The 17992-nt window shown below is 44.9% G+C and overlaps 1 protein-coding gene across 27 annotated transcripts in view; it reads right to left on the bottom strand.

Annotated features, from left to right (window-relative positions):
- The window catches only part of OBSCN (obscurin, cytoskeletal calmodulin and titin-interacting RhoGEF), a 1809553-nt gene that overhangs the window by 1435001 nt on the left and 356560 nt on the right, over positions 1-17992 (bottom strand). For all 27 annotated transcript variants that reach the window (XM_085628811.1, XM_085628818.1, XM_085628815.1 and 24 more), the window contains exons 18-20: positions 17597-17872; positions 12418-12693; positions 7338-7613 (exon numbers count right to left, since the gene is read on the bottom strand). In XM_085628811.1, coding sequence (XP_085484937.1) covers positions 7338-7613; positions 12418-12693; positions 17597-17872 — 828 coding nt within the window. The remainder of the gene's footprint in view (positions 1-7337; positions 7614-12417; positions 12694-17596; positions 17873-17992) is intronic.

The following is a 17992-nucleotide window of genomic DNA, read 5'->3' as shown; positions in this document are numbered from 1 at the left end:
ATCACTCCACGTGCTGTTATGGAACGTCTATGGTCTTCTTGACCGGCATAAACGCACGGCGGTCCAGCGCTATGCGCAACGCCTCCACATAGACATCCTCATGCATCAAGAAACGCACCTCCTTGGGAATTTTTGTACCTTCATGGTGCGCTCTGGATACGATAGAATATGGCACTTAGTTTTCTCCAGGGGCTCCCGTAGTGTGGCTATCCTCCTGAGGCCCACTCTGCCCTTTGTCCTTTCCCAGGTGACTCACGATCCTCAGGGGTCATTTATATCAGTTTTCGTCTCATTAGCTGGCTCCCCCATCAACATTCTATCTGTCTATGCTTCCCCCTCGATGCTCTTGCCTACACTCACCCACACTGCTGCCCTGGTGAACACTATGCCTCTGGGCACCATGATTGTTGGAGGCGATATTAATGCAGTTTCCTCCCCGGCCCTTGACACAACCAGCCCTCCCTCCGCCTCTCGTACGGTGCAAGCGAAGCAGCTTGAGAACTGGTCCGAGTCACTGGGCCTCTGTGATACATGGCGCACATGGCACCCCCGCACCACGCAATTTACACACACATCCGCGGCCCACCATACACAGGCGCGCATAGATGCGATCTTTGTCCCTGCACCGGACTGCTCCGAGATTATAGATGTCCGCATCCTGCCTCGAGGTATTTCCAACCACTCTCCAGTGCTCCTTAGCACGGGGGCTCCACCTCCTTCGGCCTACCAAACATGGAGAATGAACGCATGGTTCCTCCAAGACAAGGAGTTCAAAAAGGTGGTGGGGACGGAGCTCAAGCATTACTTCCTCACCAACGATGGCTCCGTAGCCTCTACGGGTACCCTATGGGAGGCAGGAAAGGCAACCATCCGGGGGGGGTCGCAAAGGGACAGCTCAAGAGCCAGAGGCAGGCACAATTGCGAGAAATCTCTTCAAGGGAAGCGCAGGTGCATTTCTTGGAACAACTACTATCTCTGTTTGACGATGCCGCCCAGGCCCGACAGCTTGCTCACCTTCGGGACGAAATTAGGCAACTATCTCTGGACGCTGCTAAGCTCCTATGGAGGTCGTTGGTAGCGAGAATTTATGGCTGGGGGGACAAGAACGGTACGATCTTGCATAGGCTGGCCACGTATACCAGGACGAACCGCATTATCCCAGAGGTGGCAGACGAGACCGGAACGGTGCACCGCACCCCCATGGCGATGGCTAACACCTTTGCCGCCTATTATCAAAGTCTATACACAGCGCGTGCCCCAGACCTATCGCTCGCTGAATTCCTTGCCCGAGGTAGGATGCGTCTCCCTCGGCTGGAGGCGACCGCCCAGAAGGACTTGGATCGCCCCATTTCTTGGAAGGAAATCGAAGACGTGATTTCCCTTACCTCCTCGGACAAGACCCCTGTTTCAGGAAGCGGTGGAACGAGGGTCCTTTTCGCCAGAAACGGACATCGCCACCATCGTGGTCCTCCCGAAATCCCAGCCTCCTTCGCGTTACTGTGCGGACTATCGTCTCATCTCCCTCCTCAAAACAGAATTTAAGCTGTACGCCGCCATTCTGGCTCAGCGGTTGAAGCCCTATTTAACCTCCCTGGTCCACCCAGACCAATGTGGATTCATGCCTCAGTGTGGGACCCGCCATTGCCTCCGGAGGCTGCAATTGGATCTAGCCCACCGACACTTGCTAACCCCATATTTGTCTCTCCTGTCCATAGACTTCGAAAAAACATTTGACTCGGTGGATTGGACATACTTACAGGACGTGCTGGCCGAGTTGGTGTTTGGGCCTCAATTTAGGGCCCTGGTTCAGGTTCTTTACGCCCACCCACAAGCGTGTGTACTGGTCAACGGTGTGCTGTCAGAGGCCTTCCCCATTAGCAGGGGCACTAGACAGGGTTGTCCCCTCTCACCATTGCTATTCGCCCTGGCAATGGAGCCCTTTGCCTCCCTGGTGCGGGCTGAGGACCGAATTCGTGGCTGGGAGTGGCCCAATGCGGAAACGGACAAGATCGCACTTTATGCAGATGACGTCCTGATTTTTCTGGCTGACCCAGCCTCCTCCGGGCCATATTGCCTCCAGATCTTGCAAGCCTTCAGGCAGGCCTCTGGGCTTCGACTGAACCCCGGGAAGTCGGTTCTAGTTCCACTGCACCTCTCTAGGGACTGCTACGATTGGCAATCCACTATACCGCTTCGGCGTATTTAGGGCTATGAATCACCCTTCTTCCCGAATTGGGCTGGTCCCTCAATGTCGCCCCACTAGTTAAAAAGGCCAAAGAGGATCTCCATAAGTGGAAGGCACTACCCCTTAACCTCCTGAGGAGGGTCGCCCTTTTTAAAATGATGATCCTCCCCAGAAGAATACCCCCTTCTGCTTCCCCAGGTCCAGGAATTGGACAGTCTAGCTACCAAGTTTCTCTGGACTGGGGGGAGGGCACACCTGGCTCTGTCTGCATGCCGGATCCCCTCCTTCGACGGGGGAATGGGGATGACACATTTATACCTTTATTTTCTGGCTGCGCGTCTTCTGGTGGTCCATGACTGGTTTAATGGGGGCTGGTCTGATCCGGCCTACCGGCTCGAGCTGAGTGAGTTGGGAATACCTACATTCCAAGCAATACTGTACGGGGGCCCATTCCATCTCAGCTACCTAACGTGACGCACTCCGTGTTCTTGGCCTGGCGAGCCTCGTTGCGCCACACCGGTTGGACGCGTAAGCTGACTCAATGTACACCCCTCTGGCATGGGGCTTGGCTCCGGGAAGTTAGTGGGCTGCAGGGGTTTAAATCGTGGGACCTCATTGGCATTTCAAACCTAGTGGATGTCTGGGCTAAAGGCCATATGCTTTCCTTCTAGGCACTCCGAACTCGTTACTCCTATTCTATAAGTATCTGCAGCTGCGGCATGCCCTCCAAACACACATCGTGGATGACACAAGGCTCCCCGAATATAGCCCTACGGAGACGCAGACAATGCTGGGAAACCTAGACAAGGGTGGCATCTCCCGCATATACCGCACCCTAATCAACAACACCCCCACCTCCCTGGATAAGTTGAGGGACCAATGGATGGAATGGGTAGGCCCCCTCGACGAGGTGGATTGGCGCGACACCCTCATGGCACCCAGGACTGTCACTACCTCTGCCAAACTTAAGCTGATCCAACTCTATTATTTACATGCGGCGTACCTCACTCCCCTGCATCGAGCGGGATTGCGCCCAGACGCATCTTGTGCGAGATGTAATCATGCCCCGGCTGACTTCTTCCATGTGGTTTGGTCATGCCTTCGACTGGAGCGATTCCGGGGGGCCATTGAAGAAGAGCTTATGGAGGTCCTGGGTTGGGGGGTTCCTCATGACCCGCGGCATTCATTATAGGAAATCACGGATGGGCTGGATGGGTCCAGGAGTGACAAGCTATTTTTAATACAGCCATGGTAGTGGCCAAACGTGACATAGCGGTGGCATGGAAATGTCCTGACCTGCCGGAAATGGGAGGTGGCGAAGGGGGGTGCACTGGTGTGCGACCCAGGAGAAGGCCCTCTATGTGGCGAGAGGGTGCCCCAAAAAATATCGAAGGGTGTGGGGGAAGTGGTTGGGTACTGTGGAGGGTTCGGAATGATTTGTCTCATTATTTTTGCCTGTGTATGTCTTTTGTGGTGCGGAATTGTGGGATGCTCTAACTGTGAGAATGTTCTTGAATCATTGTCCTCCGTGCTTTTGCTGATTTGTTCTATGCGTTGTAAAACAATAAATTAGATTATCAAAAAAAAAAAAATGTTTAAGTAAGGAGAATGTTTGATTTCAGACATTTGTAGTGGTCGTGGCTGATTTTTTACTGCCCATTAGTCACTACTGTAAGTGTGAACCTAGGCCAGATGGTATTAGATGCTATGGAAATGTAGTGAGGTTTTTAGACATCACCCGCTCCACACGTGCATAAATACTGCTTGTTCCTTATAAAATGAGCGTGGAGAGTAATTGAAATTATGAGTTTCATTGTAATTGCGTTTACGGTGGAAACAGAGTTGTTTTCGGCATGCAGATTTTGCCATTAATAACAAGGTGAAATGATGGGAAGTGTGGAAATCGACTCACAAACGCTGAAATACACAATACAATGCATTGCACATTCCAACACATGGACAAACCTAACCCTGCTGTATTGAGGACATACTCAGTAGGTTTTGAGGACAATCTCATAATAAGTACATAAATGTATTCTTCAAACGCACAGCATATACAATGCTTATGTACATTTCACATGCGCACACTTCCTGCATGTAAAAGTGCAAATGTTGAGGTAAAAAGAAGGGTCAGAGGAGTGCAAAGGACTGGCAAATGTCGTCCCCAGCCAAAAGGTAACGGCATTTTGGATATTCATAAAACGACAAAGACACTCTTTCCACACTTATGTGGCCTAAGCGTACACCACAGTGGGCGTAGTGTAAAGTGTGCACAAAGTGCCATAAAATGCATTATTCCTTGTTGTTGGTCAAAATGCCTGTCCGAATGCACAGCATGATTGTAGAATCTTTACACACGAGACCTAATCACAAACATGCCAATCAGCAATGTTGCAACACAGAAACATGACTAAGATGAGTTTACACTTCGCATGAGTTGCACCCTCTCCCATCAGTGAATCAGTTTGAAGTTGCGGACAGTGTTTTGAGTATTGTACGCAATGCATACATATTTCTAATATGAACTACGGATGGAGGCTGGTCCTAGGAAATAGTCACGGCAGATGCTCTCTTTGAATGTTCCAACTGGTAACAGGACATGAACCAAAACTGACACTTCTACATGGAATCAATCAGTTTCACAATGCTGCAAGGATATGTGCTGCTTTGGCTTACAAGTCAACCTGACTTTACTTACGTCCCAGCTCGGTCGTTCCTCCGACAATAAGAAGGTTTTGACTCACTTTAAAAGGAAACAAGTTATTCTTATGCTGATTCTGTACTCTTACTCCCTTCATGTACTATGCAGGTATGCTGCCCCAGGTCACAGGACTGGAACCTGCTAGAAAAGCGGTCACTCCAGGGCTGTGCATGGCAGAACCACCACAAATGAGTGAGTTGAATCCTATATGCTCTCTTGACTGCACGCTCACCAGTGCCCTTATTGAAAACAAGAGCCAATAGGTGTGTGTGCTATGGCCGTGGCCGTCCAAATTAAGGCAATGTTATCCTGTTTCTATGCCCAAGCACTTTCACATCTATGTGAGCAGATTCCGGAACAAAAGCAAAACAAAATAGAAGAATGAGTAGGCAACATTGGATGGCTCAAACTTCGACATATAGGTTGCTAGGAGCTTTCCAGTCAATAGTAGCATTGCCTCAGGAAGCCTAGCAAATGGCACTGATACTGGTATAGCCCTGGTGGTGTGTGCTCGTAGGAGATTGGGCTCTGTGTAGAGTAAAGCAATGTGTGAAGCTGGATGGAACCCATGTGGCAATGGTGGCATTAGCATCCACTCAGAGAGCACAATTGCCTTAAAAAATTCACAAACAATTGATCAGTAGAACACCACAGTTTGGTTCTTTTGAGGTGAAACTGAAAGGCAAGTCTTATATCTCCTCAGTCAAGAAAGTATGTGGGCGTGGAAAGAGTGAAAGGCAGGGATATCTTCACATTCAAAAGGACTACCAACAAAATGTTTGCAAGAAAGGTGAGGTGAGCCTTATAGTCACCATGTCTCTGTGAAAGGCAGTTAAAAGTTTTGAATCACAAAGGGCTATCATCTTAATTATGTGCAAAGCTGCAGTTGATGCTCAAGAAACAAGTCTTCCACACAAGACCAATGACTTAAAAGTCTTATGCATGTGTATGGCAGGGAAGGAACAACACAGATCCACAGAGACCATAGACGGCTTAACCTGAGAAAAGAAGTGCACCAGGACTGTCAGATATTGTTTATCCTAATCCTAATTAGCAGTGGAGAAACCCCCCTTAGCCAATTTCCATAGCCACTCATACCTGCTAGGTAGTTTTTGCTGTTGCTCATTTGTTCCAGCAAGATGATGCGAAAAAGCCTTTTCATCATCCACCAAGCAAGTGGGTTGATTCCTCTCGACAGGGTGCCATTTGCAGTCATCTCTGGCAGATGACATTTTGCTTTGACATTGTCAATTGTCAAGATAACCAGTTGAATTTTAATGTATATTTCAAAGTGTTTCTAGTGAGCTGGCACAGAATGGGAAAAGGTGTCTGACATTAAAGCGGGATGCAGTGTAGTCTGTGTTACTTATCGCCACTCTCAGTCTTAGGGTGGTCTTCCCCCAAACATTTTGCCTTACTCCTCCATTTTTGCTGATCTTGTTTATGTTGGCCTTAGGACACTTTACCACTACTACCAGTGCTAAAGTGCCTGTGCTCTCTCCTTTAATCAACGTGAAATTGACATGCACTCAAAACACAAAAATGGTGTGACGCTCTTTTGAAGTCCATAGGGACCTGTACCTATAGCATTCATTATAAACTCCTACCTACTGGGGTTCGCTGGTGACTTCACCCTGACAGGAATTGTGGTTGTTGCTTGAGAAGGGTTTCACCCCCCACAACCAGTAACTCAGTTTACTACAAATAGTAAGACATGTTTCAAGATCGATTGCTTAAGCTCAAACATGTTTACGTGGTGGGACAAATCTGCCTTTCCCCAAAGGAACTGATGGGGCGTCCTCTGCAATGAGACCATTTCATGTACTGAGAAGATATAGTATTGACTGAGTTGCAGATAGCAAAGATGGAAGAGGCCTCCCCACCAAGAGCCTCGAAGTGTGCACCCAAAATACTATGGTAAAAATTCCATGGCAATTCTCCAGCGCATTAAGCTCACCTCGCAACGCTGTGAATTAGAAACTGTTAGCACCATTTTAATTCCAGCTATTAGGTGGCAGGTTACTCACACAGCTGCAAATGGCAAAGAGCTATGACATAAGAGTAACCACAGTTATTATTACAAGTTAAACTGTATTTTATACACCCGTTCTTATCACTTCCGTGTAACACACAGCATCTAAAAAATTGACTGTTCTTTTCGCATAGCTGCCTTACAAAATCATATTTTTAAAGACATAGAATGGAAAACACGTATTTGTGCTCAACACAGGAAGGTCTTCAATAACAAAACCACGTGCTTTGGCAATGATTGCTTCAAATACTGCATTTTCTCTGCATTTTCACTTTCACCACTGTACGTGAGACGGTCAGGGCACTAAGCTCTTGATTGTGATGTGCCCCATGGAATTCAAATTAACCCCACTGTTCATGTGTATCCAGGTGAGCAGCTACTGTGTAAGTTATTAGTGGTATCAGTGGGCTCTTCCTTACCTTTAACCTGCACTTGGAATTCTTGCACGTCACTTCCTATCTTGCAAGAGTACAAAGCAGTGTCTCTGGAGTCGGCTGCTTTCACCACAAGGGTCCTGGAGCCACCTTCGCTCCTGAGCTCGTACTTCTTCCCTCCTGTCACTTCAACGCCTTCCTTAAACCACTGAACATTTGCCTTTTCCGGTGTGACTGTAGTCGACAGCATGATGTCATCCTGCTCCTGCACAATGACTGTCTCCTTTTTGGCAGTTTTCTTTGCAAATTGGCCTGCTGGCTCTGTGTTGAAAAAGCAAAACAGGAATGCAGTGTTGCTTGAAATGGAGAGGCAAATATTTTAAGGACAGGGGGTTCATTTTACAATTTTATTTATGTACTTAAGTTCAATCATGGCTTGCAAATTGATAAATATGTCACCGATCACAGATCTTGCTTCACAATGCTGTAAGGCACAACAGATCTCGCGCTCAGTTTCCATTTTTGTTTCACGTTTTAGCTTGACATTGGTTTCTAATGGTGACTTTTTACATGCTTTGCGCTTACACGATAATGTACTGAGAAATTATTAAACATGTAGTTCATTTCTTAGCAAGCATTATCATCATGTTATTCGTAGGCACTTCTGCTGGGATTGTCCTGGAAAGTGACACAGTGACTGAGATGCAGTCCTGCTGACTCTGACCTCTATCCTGCAAAGGACAATAGCCTGTTCTACACAGGCCGGCTTCTTGAGACATCATACTCAAGTATGAGGGTATAGGCTATCTCAGTGGCAGAGGGTACTCCCACTATGCTCTCGATAGTATAGGTAGTATTAGGTAGGAGTATAACCACCAAGCAATGGTATAATGGTTGAACTGTTTATCTTTTCACCATCCCTGTAATGCTGGTTACAATGCTTTGTTTCTTCTGTCTAATAATTGCAGCACACTCTTTCAATAAAAGAATACAATTGTTTTAATAAATGTTTGAAAAGCCAGTTCGCAGCTTTCTTGTGTTTACCTTGGACGTACAAAAGTAAAACAACAAAAGGGTAGATCTGTTTCCACAATTTCCTTGGAGGAATACAAAGTGGCCATGTGTGAGGTTGCTAAATATCATCTGGTACCCTGATAAGGTTAGGGACATGGGGCACTGTGAGCTAGCTAGTAAGGAGGCCAACCTTTTCAGATGGTATGTGTGAACTGAGTTCCCATATTCTGAAGCTTATGTTGTCCAGCTAAACAGTCCTACTTAATTCACAGGAACTGTATAACAACAAATCCAAGATCATATATGCCCACAACCAGGAAGGTATTACAGAAAACCCACTGCAGAGCACATTTTCTGAAGTACATAGTTTAAGGGACATTGAGAAGGTAGAGTAAATAGCAGTTATTTGCATGCCTTCCGATGTTTTTTTCCACTTTACTTGAACATACACACACACAAGTTTACTGCAATAAAACCTTGGCATAGGGGTGCAATCAGGATTGCAAATTTAAACTATCACCCACATATTTCAAGGATGCCAAGGGAAAGGGATTCATTCAAAATTAGACTGGGTTCATTATGTCACATGTTAATGGATATGGGACCTCTGCTCTTTCCCCCGCCTAAGCTGGTGAATCAAAGCTACATATCCAAATACTTGCACCACTGACTCATTTATGAATTCAACAAGCATTTTTACATGTCCCAGTATATTCCCTTAAGTAATTCAGAGCTTTCTACATTACTTGGCAAGCTAAGGATCCTGGTGAATAAAATATTTATTTTCTTATGGTTCAAGTAAAAAAATGACACTTTACGCACCACACAAATTAACACGTTGGGTTTGATTCACAAACCAGTTTTTGCACTCACCTGCATTTCCCAGTAAGCAATTGTACACTATGTACAATACTTATTAGGGTAACTGGAGCCTAAGAAATATGTCACATTACATTCCCAGGAGTATGGCTAGAAACCTATGCCATGTGCAGGTTTCAAAAGTGATGGATGAAATGCTTGAATTAATCTCAACCACTGGTAATTACTAGGGAATGCATCCCACTCCATTTTAACTTTGCACGCCTCCTCAGTTTGGATCTAGTCACATGCAAATCAGTCTCGACCCTGCTGCAATAGGAACAGTACAGCCCAAACTGCCAGGCCAGGCCAGATCCTCCCTGAACCAGAACACAAGCAACTTAAGACTGGTTTGGCCCTTACTAGGGTTCTTCAGTCAAGAATAGCTTGGTTCAAGTGGCATTGTGGGATGGCATGGTGGGTGAAAAACAATGGATTGGCCTGCGGCCCCAGCGAATGCCAGTGATTGACATTAATTCAGGCATTCCATCCATCACCTTGTTGTTGTTGCAGTTACTGCCCTAAGTGCAAAGGGTATGCCAGACCAGCTCAGAAATGTAGGAGACATGGAGACAGAGGTCTCTGGTTGTAGGTATGTGAATTGCTTTTTGAAGTATGTGAGTAGTAATACTGTAGTAATACTTTGCCTACTACAACAATCTGTTTGCGTACTGGGCCCATAATGTTTAGAAGTGAAACATACAAAGGAAATTGAATTGCATGTTTCTGCAGTAGCATAATTCACAAGTGCCATTTGCTGCACATGCTAATGTAAAATCTGCCATTGACAAAGCTTGCTTTCTTTTATTTAAAAACACAATTGCTTGTGTAGGAAAAGCTGTAAAATACATCTTCACTTTATTTTGCTTAATAGAGACAATCATATTGTCAGGTGAACATAGATGTACAGTAAGAACAACCCAAAATGATTTCTCTAGATACTAGCTTCTGCCCAGCACTATTAGCCCTGTTTCTGTTCAGCCAGACGCCAATCTGTAGTACCATGGCCCTTCTGTACAGTGGCTCTAGTAAGAGCTCTCAATTAGCAGGGCAAGAAATTGTAAGTAAACAGGATAACATTGCCAGAAAGCAAACGCTGCTCTTACCAGGTTTGGGGAAGCAAGGAAGAAAGATGAGACAAATGGCCATCACAAAGACAATTAGTGACTTTTGGAATTTTTGCCCACAAGCCAAAGAAAAGACACTATGTGAAAAAGCCTTTGAAGTACAAATTGCAATAGACCCACCAATACATCTCAATCGGGAGGGCTCAGAAGGCCCTGGGCTAGTTTCAAAAGGATTTCTAGTGATTGAGAGACAGTGATACCTCTTTTTACTAGGCAAACTGAAGGGCAGAAACTCAGTTTCCTGACATAGCAATCAACTGTCTTGAAAAGCACTACATTTAGTGCCTTTTGGCATAGTTTTGACCACAGCGAAGTATTGAAATATTTGGGACGCCGCAGTGTGGGAATCTATATTTTATAAATATAGGTCTAGAAACATCTACCAACTACTTTTTTTACTTCTGTAACTTGAGGCTCCCACCACTTGGAAATCAGAACACAGTTGGATTTTGGAAAAGACAAGAAGACAGTCTTTAGAGTAATCCTGCCCAACTGAAGAAGGTCCATATATTGTATCCAGATTTGACTTCAACTGAAGTTCTCAAATTGATCAAGAAGCTGGGCCTCCTAAAATCCACTCGGCACTAAAAGACAATAGATCTCCTGAAAGGCAAACCAGCAGGCTGCTGTGACTAGATGTTGGCCCTAGGTGCTGTCCCTGGATATTAGGGACCCTTGTGAGTGCTAACAAGTAAGATATTCTGCTTCCTGCAAATTTGGGACTATCTGCACCTGATGAAAGATCAGGACAAGTTGTGGATGCTACCTGACAAAGACATAACTTGGTGAGAATGATTTCCTGGCTTAGTCCACACTGAGCTAATTTCAGTGAAATCCAGGTATCCAACCTTGCAAAGTGACTACATCCAATTGTACAGTATAATTTTTTTTCACAAAGTTGAAGCTACTTTGACAGATACAAATTTCAAGTTTGTTCCACATGGAGTCTTTGACACCAAAACTGAACGCTCCAGAGGGACCACAAATGTGATGTAACTGGTCTCGTGGAGGCCATCATAGCCACAGCATCTTTCTTTTCCCCTTTGGAGAATTTTGATGTCCATTTCAAATGTTTGGCAAACAGACAGGGTACTGCATTACAAATGTAGCAAAGTACCCTGTCCGCCAAAACTGACAGTTCGCCCACTCTATTTAAACTAGGGTCAGGTTTCCACCAGAGATCCCCGATGGAAAATTTACACCGATGGCCAGACGAAGTTGCGGTCATGCATGTCAGTACATTCAACTATCCGCCAAATTCATAGCAGACGGTTTGATGTACATTTCTCTATTCAGGGCAGCCAGGGAAAGTCTGGGGGTCCCGAACAGAAAAACCAAAAATATCCTCCCTCTATGGGAGAAAACTTCAAGAATTTCAAGGTCAATAGTATTTTGTATTACAAAAATTAACTTCCGCTCTAGGGGTTTGTTTGGGTAACAAAAAGATTTGCTGAGTAGCTGCATGAAACATTGCGGCCGGTCAGCAAACCTTTAATGCCTTCAGAGGAGGCGCAGTGGTGTGGGCCTCTCTAAAGGCAGAGAGATCTCTACCAGGCTGGCAGAAATCTCTAAATATAATGGGCGGTGGCTCACTTACCCTATTCTTAATTGGGCTCCAAGTTCGAAGATAAAACTGATGACTGTGATGAACCACTAAGATTTTCCTGCTATTGCTCAACTTTTGTAAGCCTGAAAAGTCACCTTGGACCCGATCACTCACTCACCTTATACTAACATTGAGTTTTATGGCTGTCATTGTTTTCTATGGGTGATTTTTGCCTTATTTCTAACATTTCATAACTTCTCTCCCTCTTAACTGAGCTTTAGTGATTAGGTTTCACCCTCCTAACTAAATTGTATTCCTATTTATTGAATTCTTCTATGGGGTTTTATTTCTCACCCAGTTGTCACCCTAGTGAAGAAGCTGGCTGTCAAAACAATGCATAACGTAACTAACTTTAGTTAGAACAATTGCTAGAATAGAGTGAACTCCTGGAACCAATATATGCAGGGGAGATACTTCCAAAGTATTTTGGAATTATTGAAGGAACAGTCTTCTTCAAATGCATCACCCTGCTACATAAATGATCATATTTTGAAACATCTCAAAAAGCTGTTTGACTGACCAGTAACTTGTATCTTGAATGTGAGTTTCTGCCCATCAGCTTCACATGTGTATTCTCCAGCATCTTTCTTCTCCACCTGTTCCAGCACCAGCCTTCGGGATTTGCCTTCAGACTCCACCTTAACTCTCTTGCTGGCAGTGATGAGTTTCCCGTCCTTGTACCATTTAACCTCAGTCTTGGCTTGATACACCTCACAGCTCATGGTGGCACTCTCACTAAGGATGGCCTTCACCTCTTTCTGCACTTTATCCTGGTTTGTGAAGATAACTTCAGGCTCTGCAGAATAAAATATTGTTTATGAACACACTGCCCAATTTCTGTGCAAAGTAATTTGGAAATATTCCTTAGTTAAACAGTAATCATTAAAGGTGGTGTTAACTGTGCTTCACGTCTCTTACAAGCCACAATTACTTGTAGTAAAAAATATTCTATGCTATACTTAGATTTTATTTAAAAAAAAAAAAATAAAGGGATGTAAGCTACATTTTCCTTCATCTGAATTTGGTCATGCTTAGACAGATGGCTTTATGTGCAGATTCCTATTTTTGTTGGTCTTAGAACTCTGCATACTTTACTTTTTCTAACCAGTATTAATGCCCTTGTGTTCCCCTTTTTAACAGGCTGAAATTGGTACACACCTGATTGGCATATTTAACTTACTTAGAAGTCCCTAGTATAAGGTACTGAGTGTACCCAGGGCCTGCAAGTTAAATGTCCCTGGTGTACTGCAGCATTCATTGTGCCACCCACAGCAGTGACCCAGCAATCCTGCCTCCAGGCCTAATATTGTTGCTCCATCGCAGTCAGCTTGAAATTGGGCCTAGGTCCTGTTCTATCGCAACCACTTACTATCATTGGCACTTTGTGCTTATTGATGCTATTTACACTTAAAATATTAGAAATTCAAATCCCCATTCCCCTTGTTGGATATTTGTTATTGTGGAGTAATTTTGGTTATTAGAATTTCCTCTATTACTCTAATCGTTTTGGGATATTTATTGTTTTGCATTTCTACTTTATTACTGTTTTAGTACTGCATAAATACTTTACACATTGTCTCTAAGTTGAGCCTCCCTGCTCTGTGCCATAGCTACAAGGGTGCTGATCTCAAGTTGTGGTTATGCGGTACGGTACTTGGGTGTTCGCTTATACCACACACCACAAGACCTATATGAAGGGAACTATCGCAGGGTAATGGCTGGTATCAGGTCTTCTGTGCACTTTTAGGAAGATCTCCCCCTGGCTGTCATTGGCAAAATCGCAGTGGCCAAAATGATATTGGTTCCGCGATTGCCCTACTATTTTACTAACCTTCCGGTGGTCCCTCCGCGTTCCCTCTTCCGTGAACTGGACACCCTCCTGGCACTCTTATTTGGGGCTCGGGTCGTAGGAAAATTGCCCTCGCTAAGCTCCAGTTGCCCCTGACTTAGGGGGGAGTGGGCACCCCCTCCTTTGAGGCCTATTTCTTGGCAGCCCAGCTTCAGTGGGTTTCGAGATTGACGAAGGGCCGCGTGGCGGGGGAAACAGCCACAACTACTCGGCTCACTCCAACCCCAACCATACTTTGCATGTTCCTACCTGGGTTAGAGCCGTTAAGAGACCGGCCCCTCCAGATGACGGTGGCGCGAGTCTGTCTGACGCATATACACCGACTGAACCGCGACACGCCCATGTATTCGCCCGTCCTGTAGCTGGTGGAGTTCCCGAGAGTCCGGGCATATTACACTGAGCGGATGCTCCGTGATTGGACAGCACACAAGGTCACAGAGGTAGGCGCTCTCTATTCGAATGGACAACTGAAGACATTCGGGGAACTGGCAGCAGATATGGAGATTCCCAGGGGGCAATTTCTTCTGCATCAACAATTGCTAGAAGATTGTCGTAAAATGTGGCACACAATAGACACTGAGCCCCCCACACACCCGGTACTTCACACATTACTCCAGGTGGGTCCGGGGCGTCACCTGGCACTTGGATATACAAAGCGGTGCAGGCTCTCAAACCAATCACCCTCACACCCCTTCAGGAAAAGTGGTAAGCTGAGTTTCAGAGGCCCCTACATGACAGGGAATTGGAGCGGGCATTAGAATTCCCCCAAAAAGTGTCCCATAACTATCGTTTTAAAAGCATACAACTGGACAAACTACACCGTGGCTATTTGACGCTCATGAAGCTCCAACAGTATTACCCAGACATGCCCTTTACGTGCCCCAGATGCCCAATGCCCGTCACATCTTTTTCCACATGTTTTGGGATTGCCCAACGCTCCATGATTATTGGACTGCAGTCCATGCCACCCTCCTCACAGTCACGGGACTTACTGACATTCACACATGGGAGGCCTGCGCACTAGGTATACACAAGTGCCGTAAGTCACTGAAAAAAGAAACGCGGTTTGCGTCTTTGGCCCTCGTTCTACCTAAATGCTGCATAGCAATGCACTGGAGGGAGCCAGGGGGACCCCGATAGCGGCCTGGCCGGGGGCGGTCACCAAATGGAGCGCCGTGAAAGAGGAGGTGCTACGTTCTGAAGAGCTTAAGGGTACCCGCAATCACCCCAGATCTATGGCATGGGCCCTCATATTACACTCCCTTAAATAGGAGGCGGAGGAGGAGCCAACGTCCCAGAGTGCTTGCTCCCCCGCGGTGAACGTGCATGCCGTGGCTCTCCACTGCAGTCCCTCCATAGAATAGGCACTTAATGGGTCGGAGATAGTAGCCTGGGGCATACGATTCATATACCACTCCCGGTCTGAGGTCCCCTACCCCCGCGCAACCAGAAGTTCAATCCGGAATGTTTTAATCCGCGAGCCCCGATTCTGCGATGCTATCATAGGCACAGTGTACCCTAGTTCTATTCCCCAGTTTCAAGAGTTCTGATCATTATTTGCAAGGATAGCAACAAGTCACCCACAGGGCTAGCGTTGAGAGCTCACGCACGATCTTCAGTACAGACCACAGACCATCTCTCATGGACACATGCTTTATACCCATGTGCCTCCCCACATCTGCGATGTAGCCTCCTGAGCTGACAGATAGGATGTACACTGGGATGTGGCTATAACTTTTGCCATGACGTGCCACCGGCATGATGTTTAATTCCTGTGATAGCTGATATATGTGTACTGTATTTTACAATCAAATGCTAATAAAAACGATTTTTCAACAAAAAACCAAGGATTGTGGTTATTACCTGAAATGGGTACTTACCCCCCCCCCCCACCAACTCATACCCCCATTTCTCACGCCTCAACTCATACTCCAATTTCTTTCAATCTGCCTGAAATAGTGCCAAAAGAAAAAGAGGGAACACATGGAATGTAACTCACTCTCATACTCGACTGTCAAAGTGCAGTCTACTTTCTTGTATTTCTTTGCTGAGCACAGCTCGCAGATAGGACAAGTTTATGCTGTGGCTCTGTTTTTTTTTATTCAATGTAATGAGCCGGACTACATAAAATTCAGAAATCAAGTTGAAGATGCGGCACTTACAAGAAGGTACAGTTGCTAAACCGCAAAGAAAATCATGACAACCTACAATATTCCACGAATAATGTAATTTGACAACCTCCAAGAACATTGCCTCTTATTATGGTACAGCAGGACCTCAAATGCGGGGATTCCTTCAAAAGGTTTTTAAAAAGAAGAAAACTAAATGATTTCCTTCAAAGGATTTTCGACATCTAAATTAATGTTTTCATATCTTCTAACCTAATCCACTGCCATGTATTTCCTAGAGCCGAGGATGAGTAGAGAAAAAAAAGCTGAATAACGTAATTTAGATTTCTAATGAAATTGAAGGGAGATAACATTTAAATAAAAATGAAAAAATCTTTGTGTTATAACTGCAGCTCTTCTGAGATGATGTATGAAGGTTTTTAGAAAAAGACTGGGCAAAATGAGTCGCGTAAAAATTGGAAATGAATATTTCAAAATTAAAACAATATCATTTAGGGGTTAAACCTATGGAATTTAAAATGTTGGATATAATTGGGGCAAAAGTAATTTTGTACAAAACAGTAATTGACATTACTAATAAACCTGGAAAATGTGTCCTGCAAAGGAACAAATAGGCAGTAGGTGTGAAATGTTAAATAAAATAGGGAAACATGGGAGAAGATATTGTCCTCTTGCTCCTGCTAGAAATTCTGTGTCCTGAAAACATAAAATATTTTTCCTGTTAGCTGGGCTAAGCAGAGACAAGTGACTGAATGATCATTGAGTTTGAACTGGAGAAGATGTACGAAACCAAACTGCAGTCAAAAACTAAGACTGGCAGAATCACAAGGTTGTAACCACACAATGGTTTCTGGCCACACAATGGTATATGGCCACATACTAACCCCAAACCCTTTTTGAAACACGGGGCCTCCTAATTTCGATTCACAATGGTATGTATCAATGGTTTGTGACAACAATTGCGGTCCCACACAATTAAAAAAATTACTAACACTTCAAAGTAGATGGTTAGTGGCGCAAATTGAAAGCTATCGTTGTTGGACAGCTCGACCTTAGGGATTCGTGTCGGGTGGCTTCGAAGGGAGTAGGTAGACGTTCAAAGGATCACTGCCTGCATACCCATTTGTCTTCCCAAATATTTAAAATGTTGTTTGTAAATGTAAAAGCAGGGACAGTAGCCTGCTGTATTCTGCAGTCCACTACACCCTTGTGTTAGTACCTAACCACAGGAGGTTGCAAATTGTGACATTCTAATTCCTATTATTTACGCAGATCATCATTCTGTGACCGCCGGCGAATGGGAATTTTACGATGAATCTAATACTACTTAGGTTGCAATACAAAATTACCGGAAGGTTGCAAAAAGTCAGCACACAATTTGCACCGCGTTATCCGCGATCTACCTGTTCATTCTGTTAACCAGGACACCTGAATAGTAAACCTGGCTTTCCCACTTGACTTAACTGTGTTACTGAGAAAATCCATGGAATTCTCTAAACATTTTGCTTACCTTTACAGCAGGCTCCTACTAGTGGGCATATTCTTTCATCATTTTTACTGTGAAAGGGCAGTTACAGTATTTATTTAATCTACTTCTACAGCACTTCATCTGCTACTTCTAGAGCTGGAACCAAAGATTTCCAAAACCGATGCTTATATATTTTGATTTGTAACTTAATAATTGACATGGTATCAGATTTTAAAAATACATTTTCACTCACCAGTAACCATGATCTTGTAATGCAGTTTCTGCCCAGAGGCCTCACAGGTGTATTCCCCAGCATCTTTTTTTTCCAGCTGCTCCACCACCAGCCGGCGGGATTTGCCTTCACTTTCTACCCTTATCTTCTTGCTTGCAGTGATCAGTTTACCATCCTTGTACCACTTCACCTCACTCTTGGCTTGTGACACCTCACAGCTGAGTGTAGCAGTTTCAGTCAGAATGGCCTTCACCTCCTTCTGCACCTTTCCCTGGTTTAAAAACACCACTTCAGGCTCTGCAGAATGAAAAAAATGTTTAAGAACATATTCAACTATTTCTGTAGGATGTAAACTGAAAGAACAAGTTACTTACCTTCGAAAATGCCTTAACTGGTAGAGCCACTTTCTGGCCGCAG

The sequence above is a fragment of the Triturus cristatus genome, chromosome 10, assembly GCF_964204655.1.
Source record: "Triturus cristatus chromosome 10, aTriCri1.1, whole genome shotgun sequence".
Lineage (NCBI taxonomy): Eukaryota > Metazoa > Chordata > Amphibia > Caudata > Salamandridae > Triturus > Triturus cristatus.
Note: the sequence above shows the minus strand (reverse complement) of the source record. Positions and strands in the feature narration are given on the sequence as shown.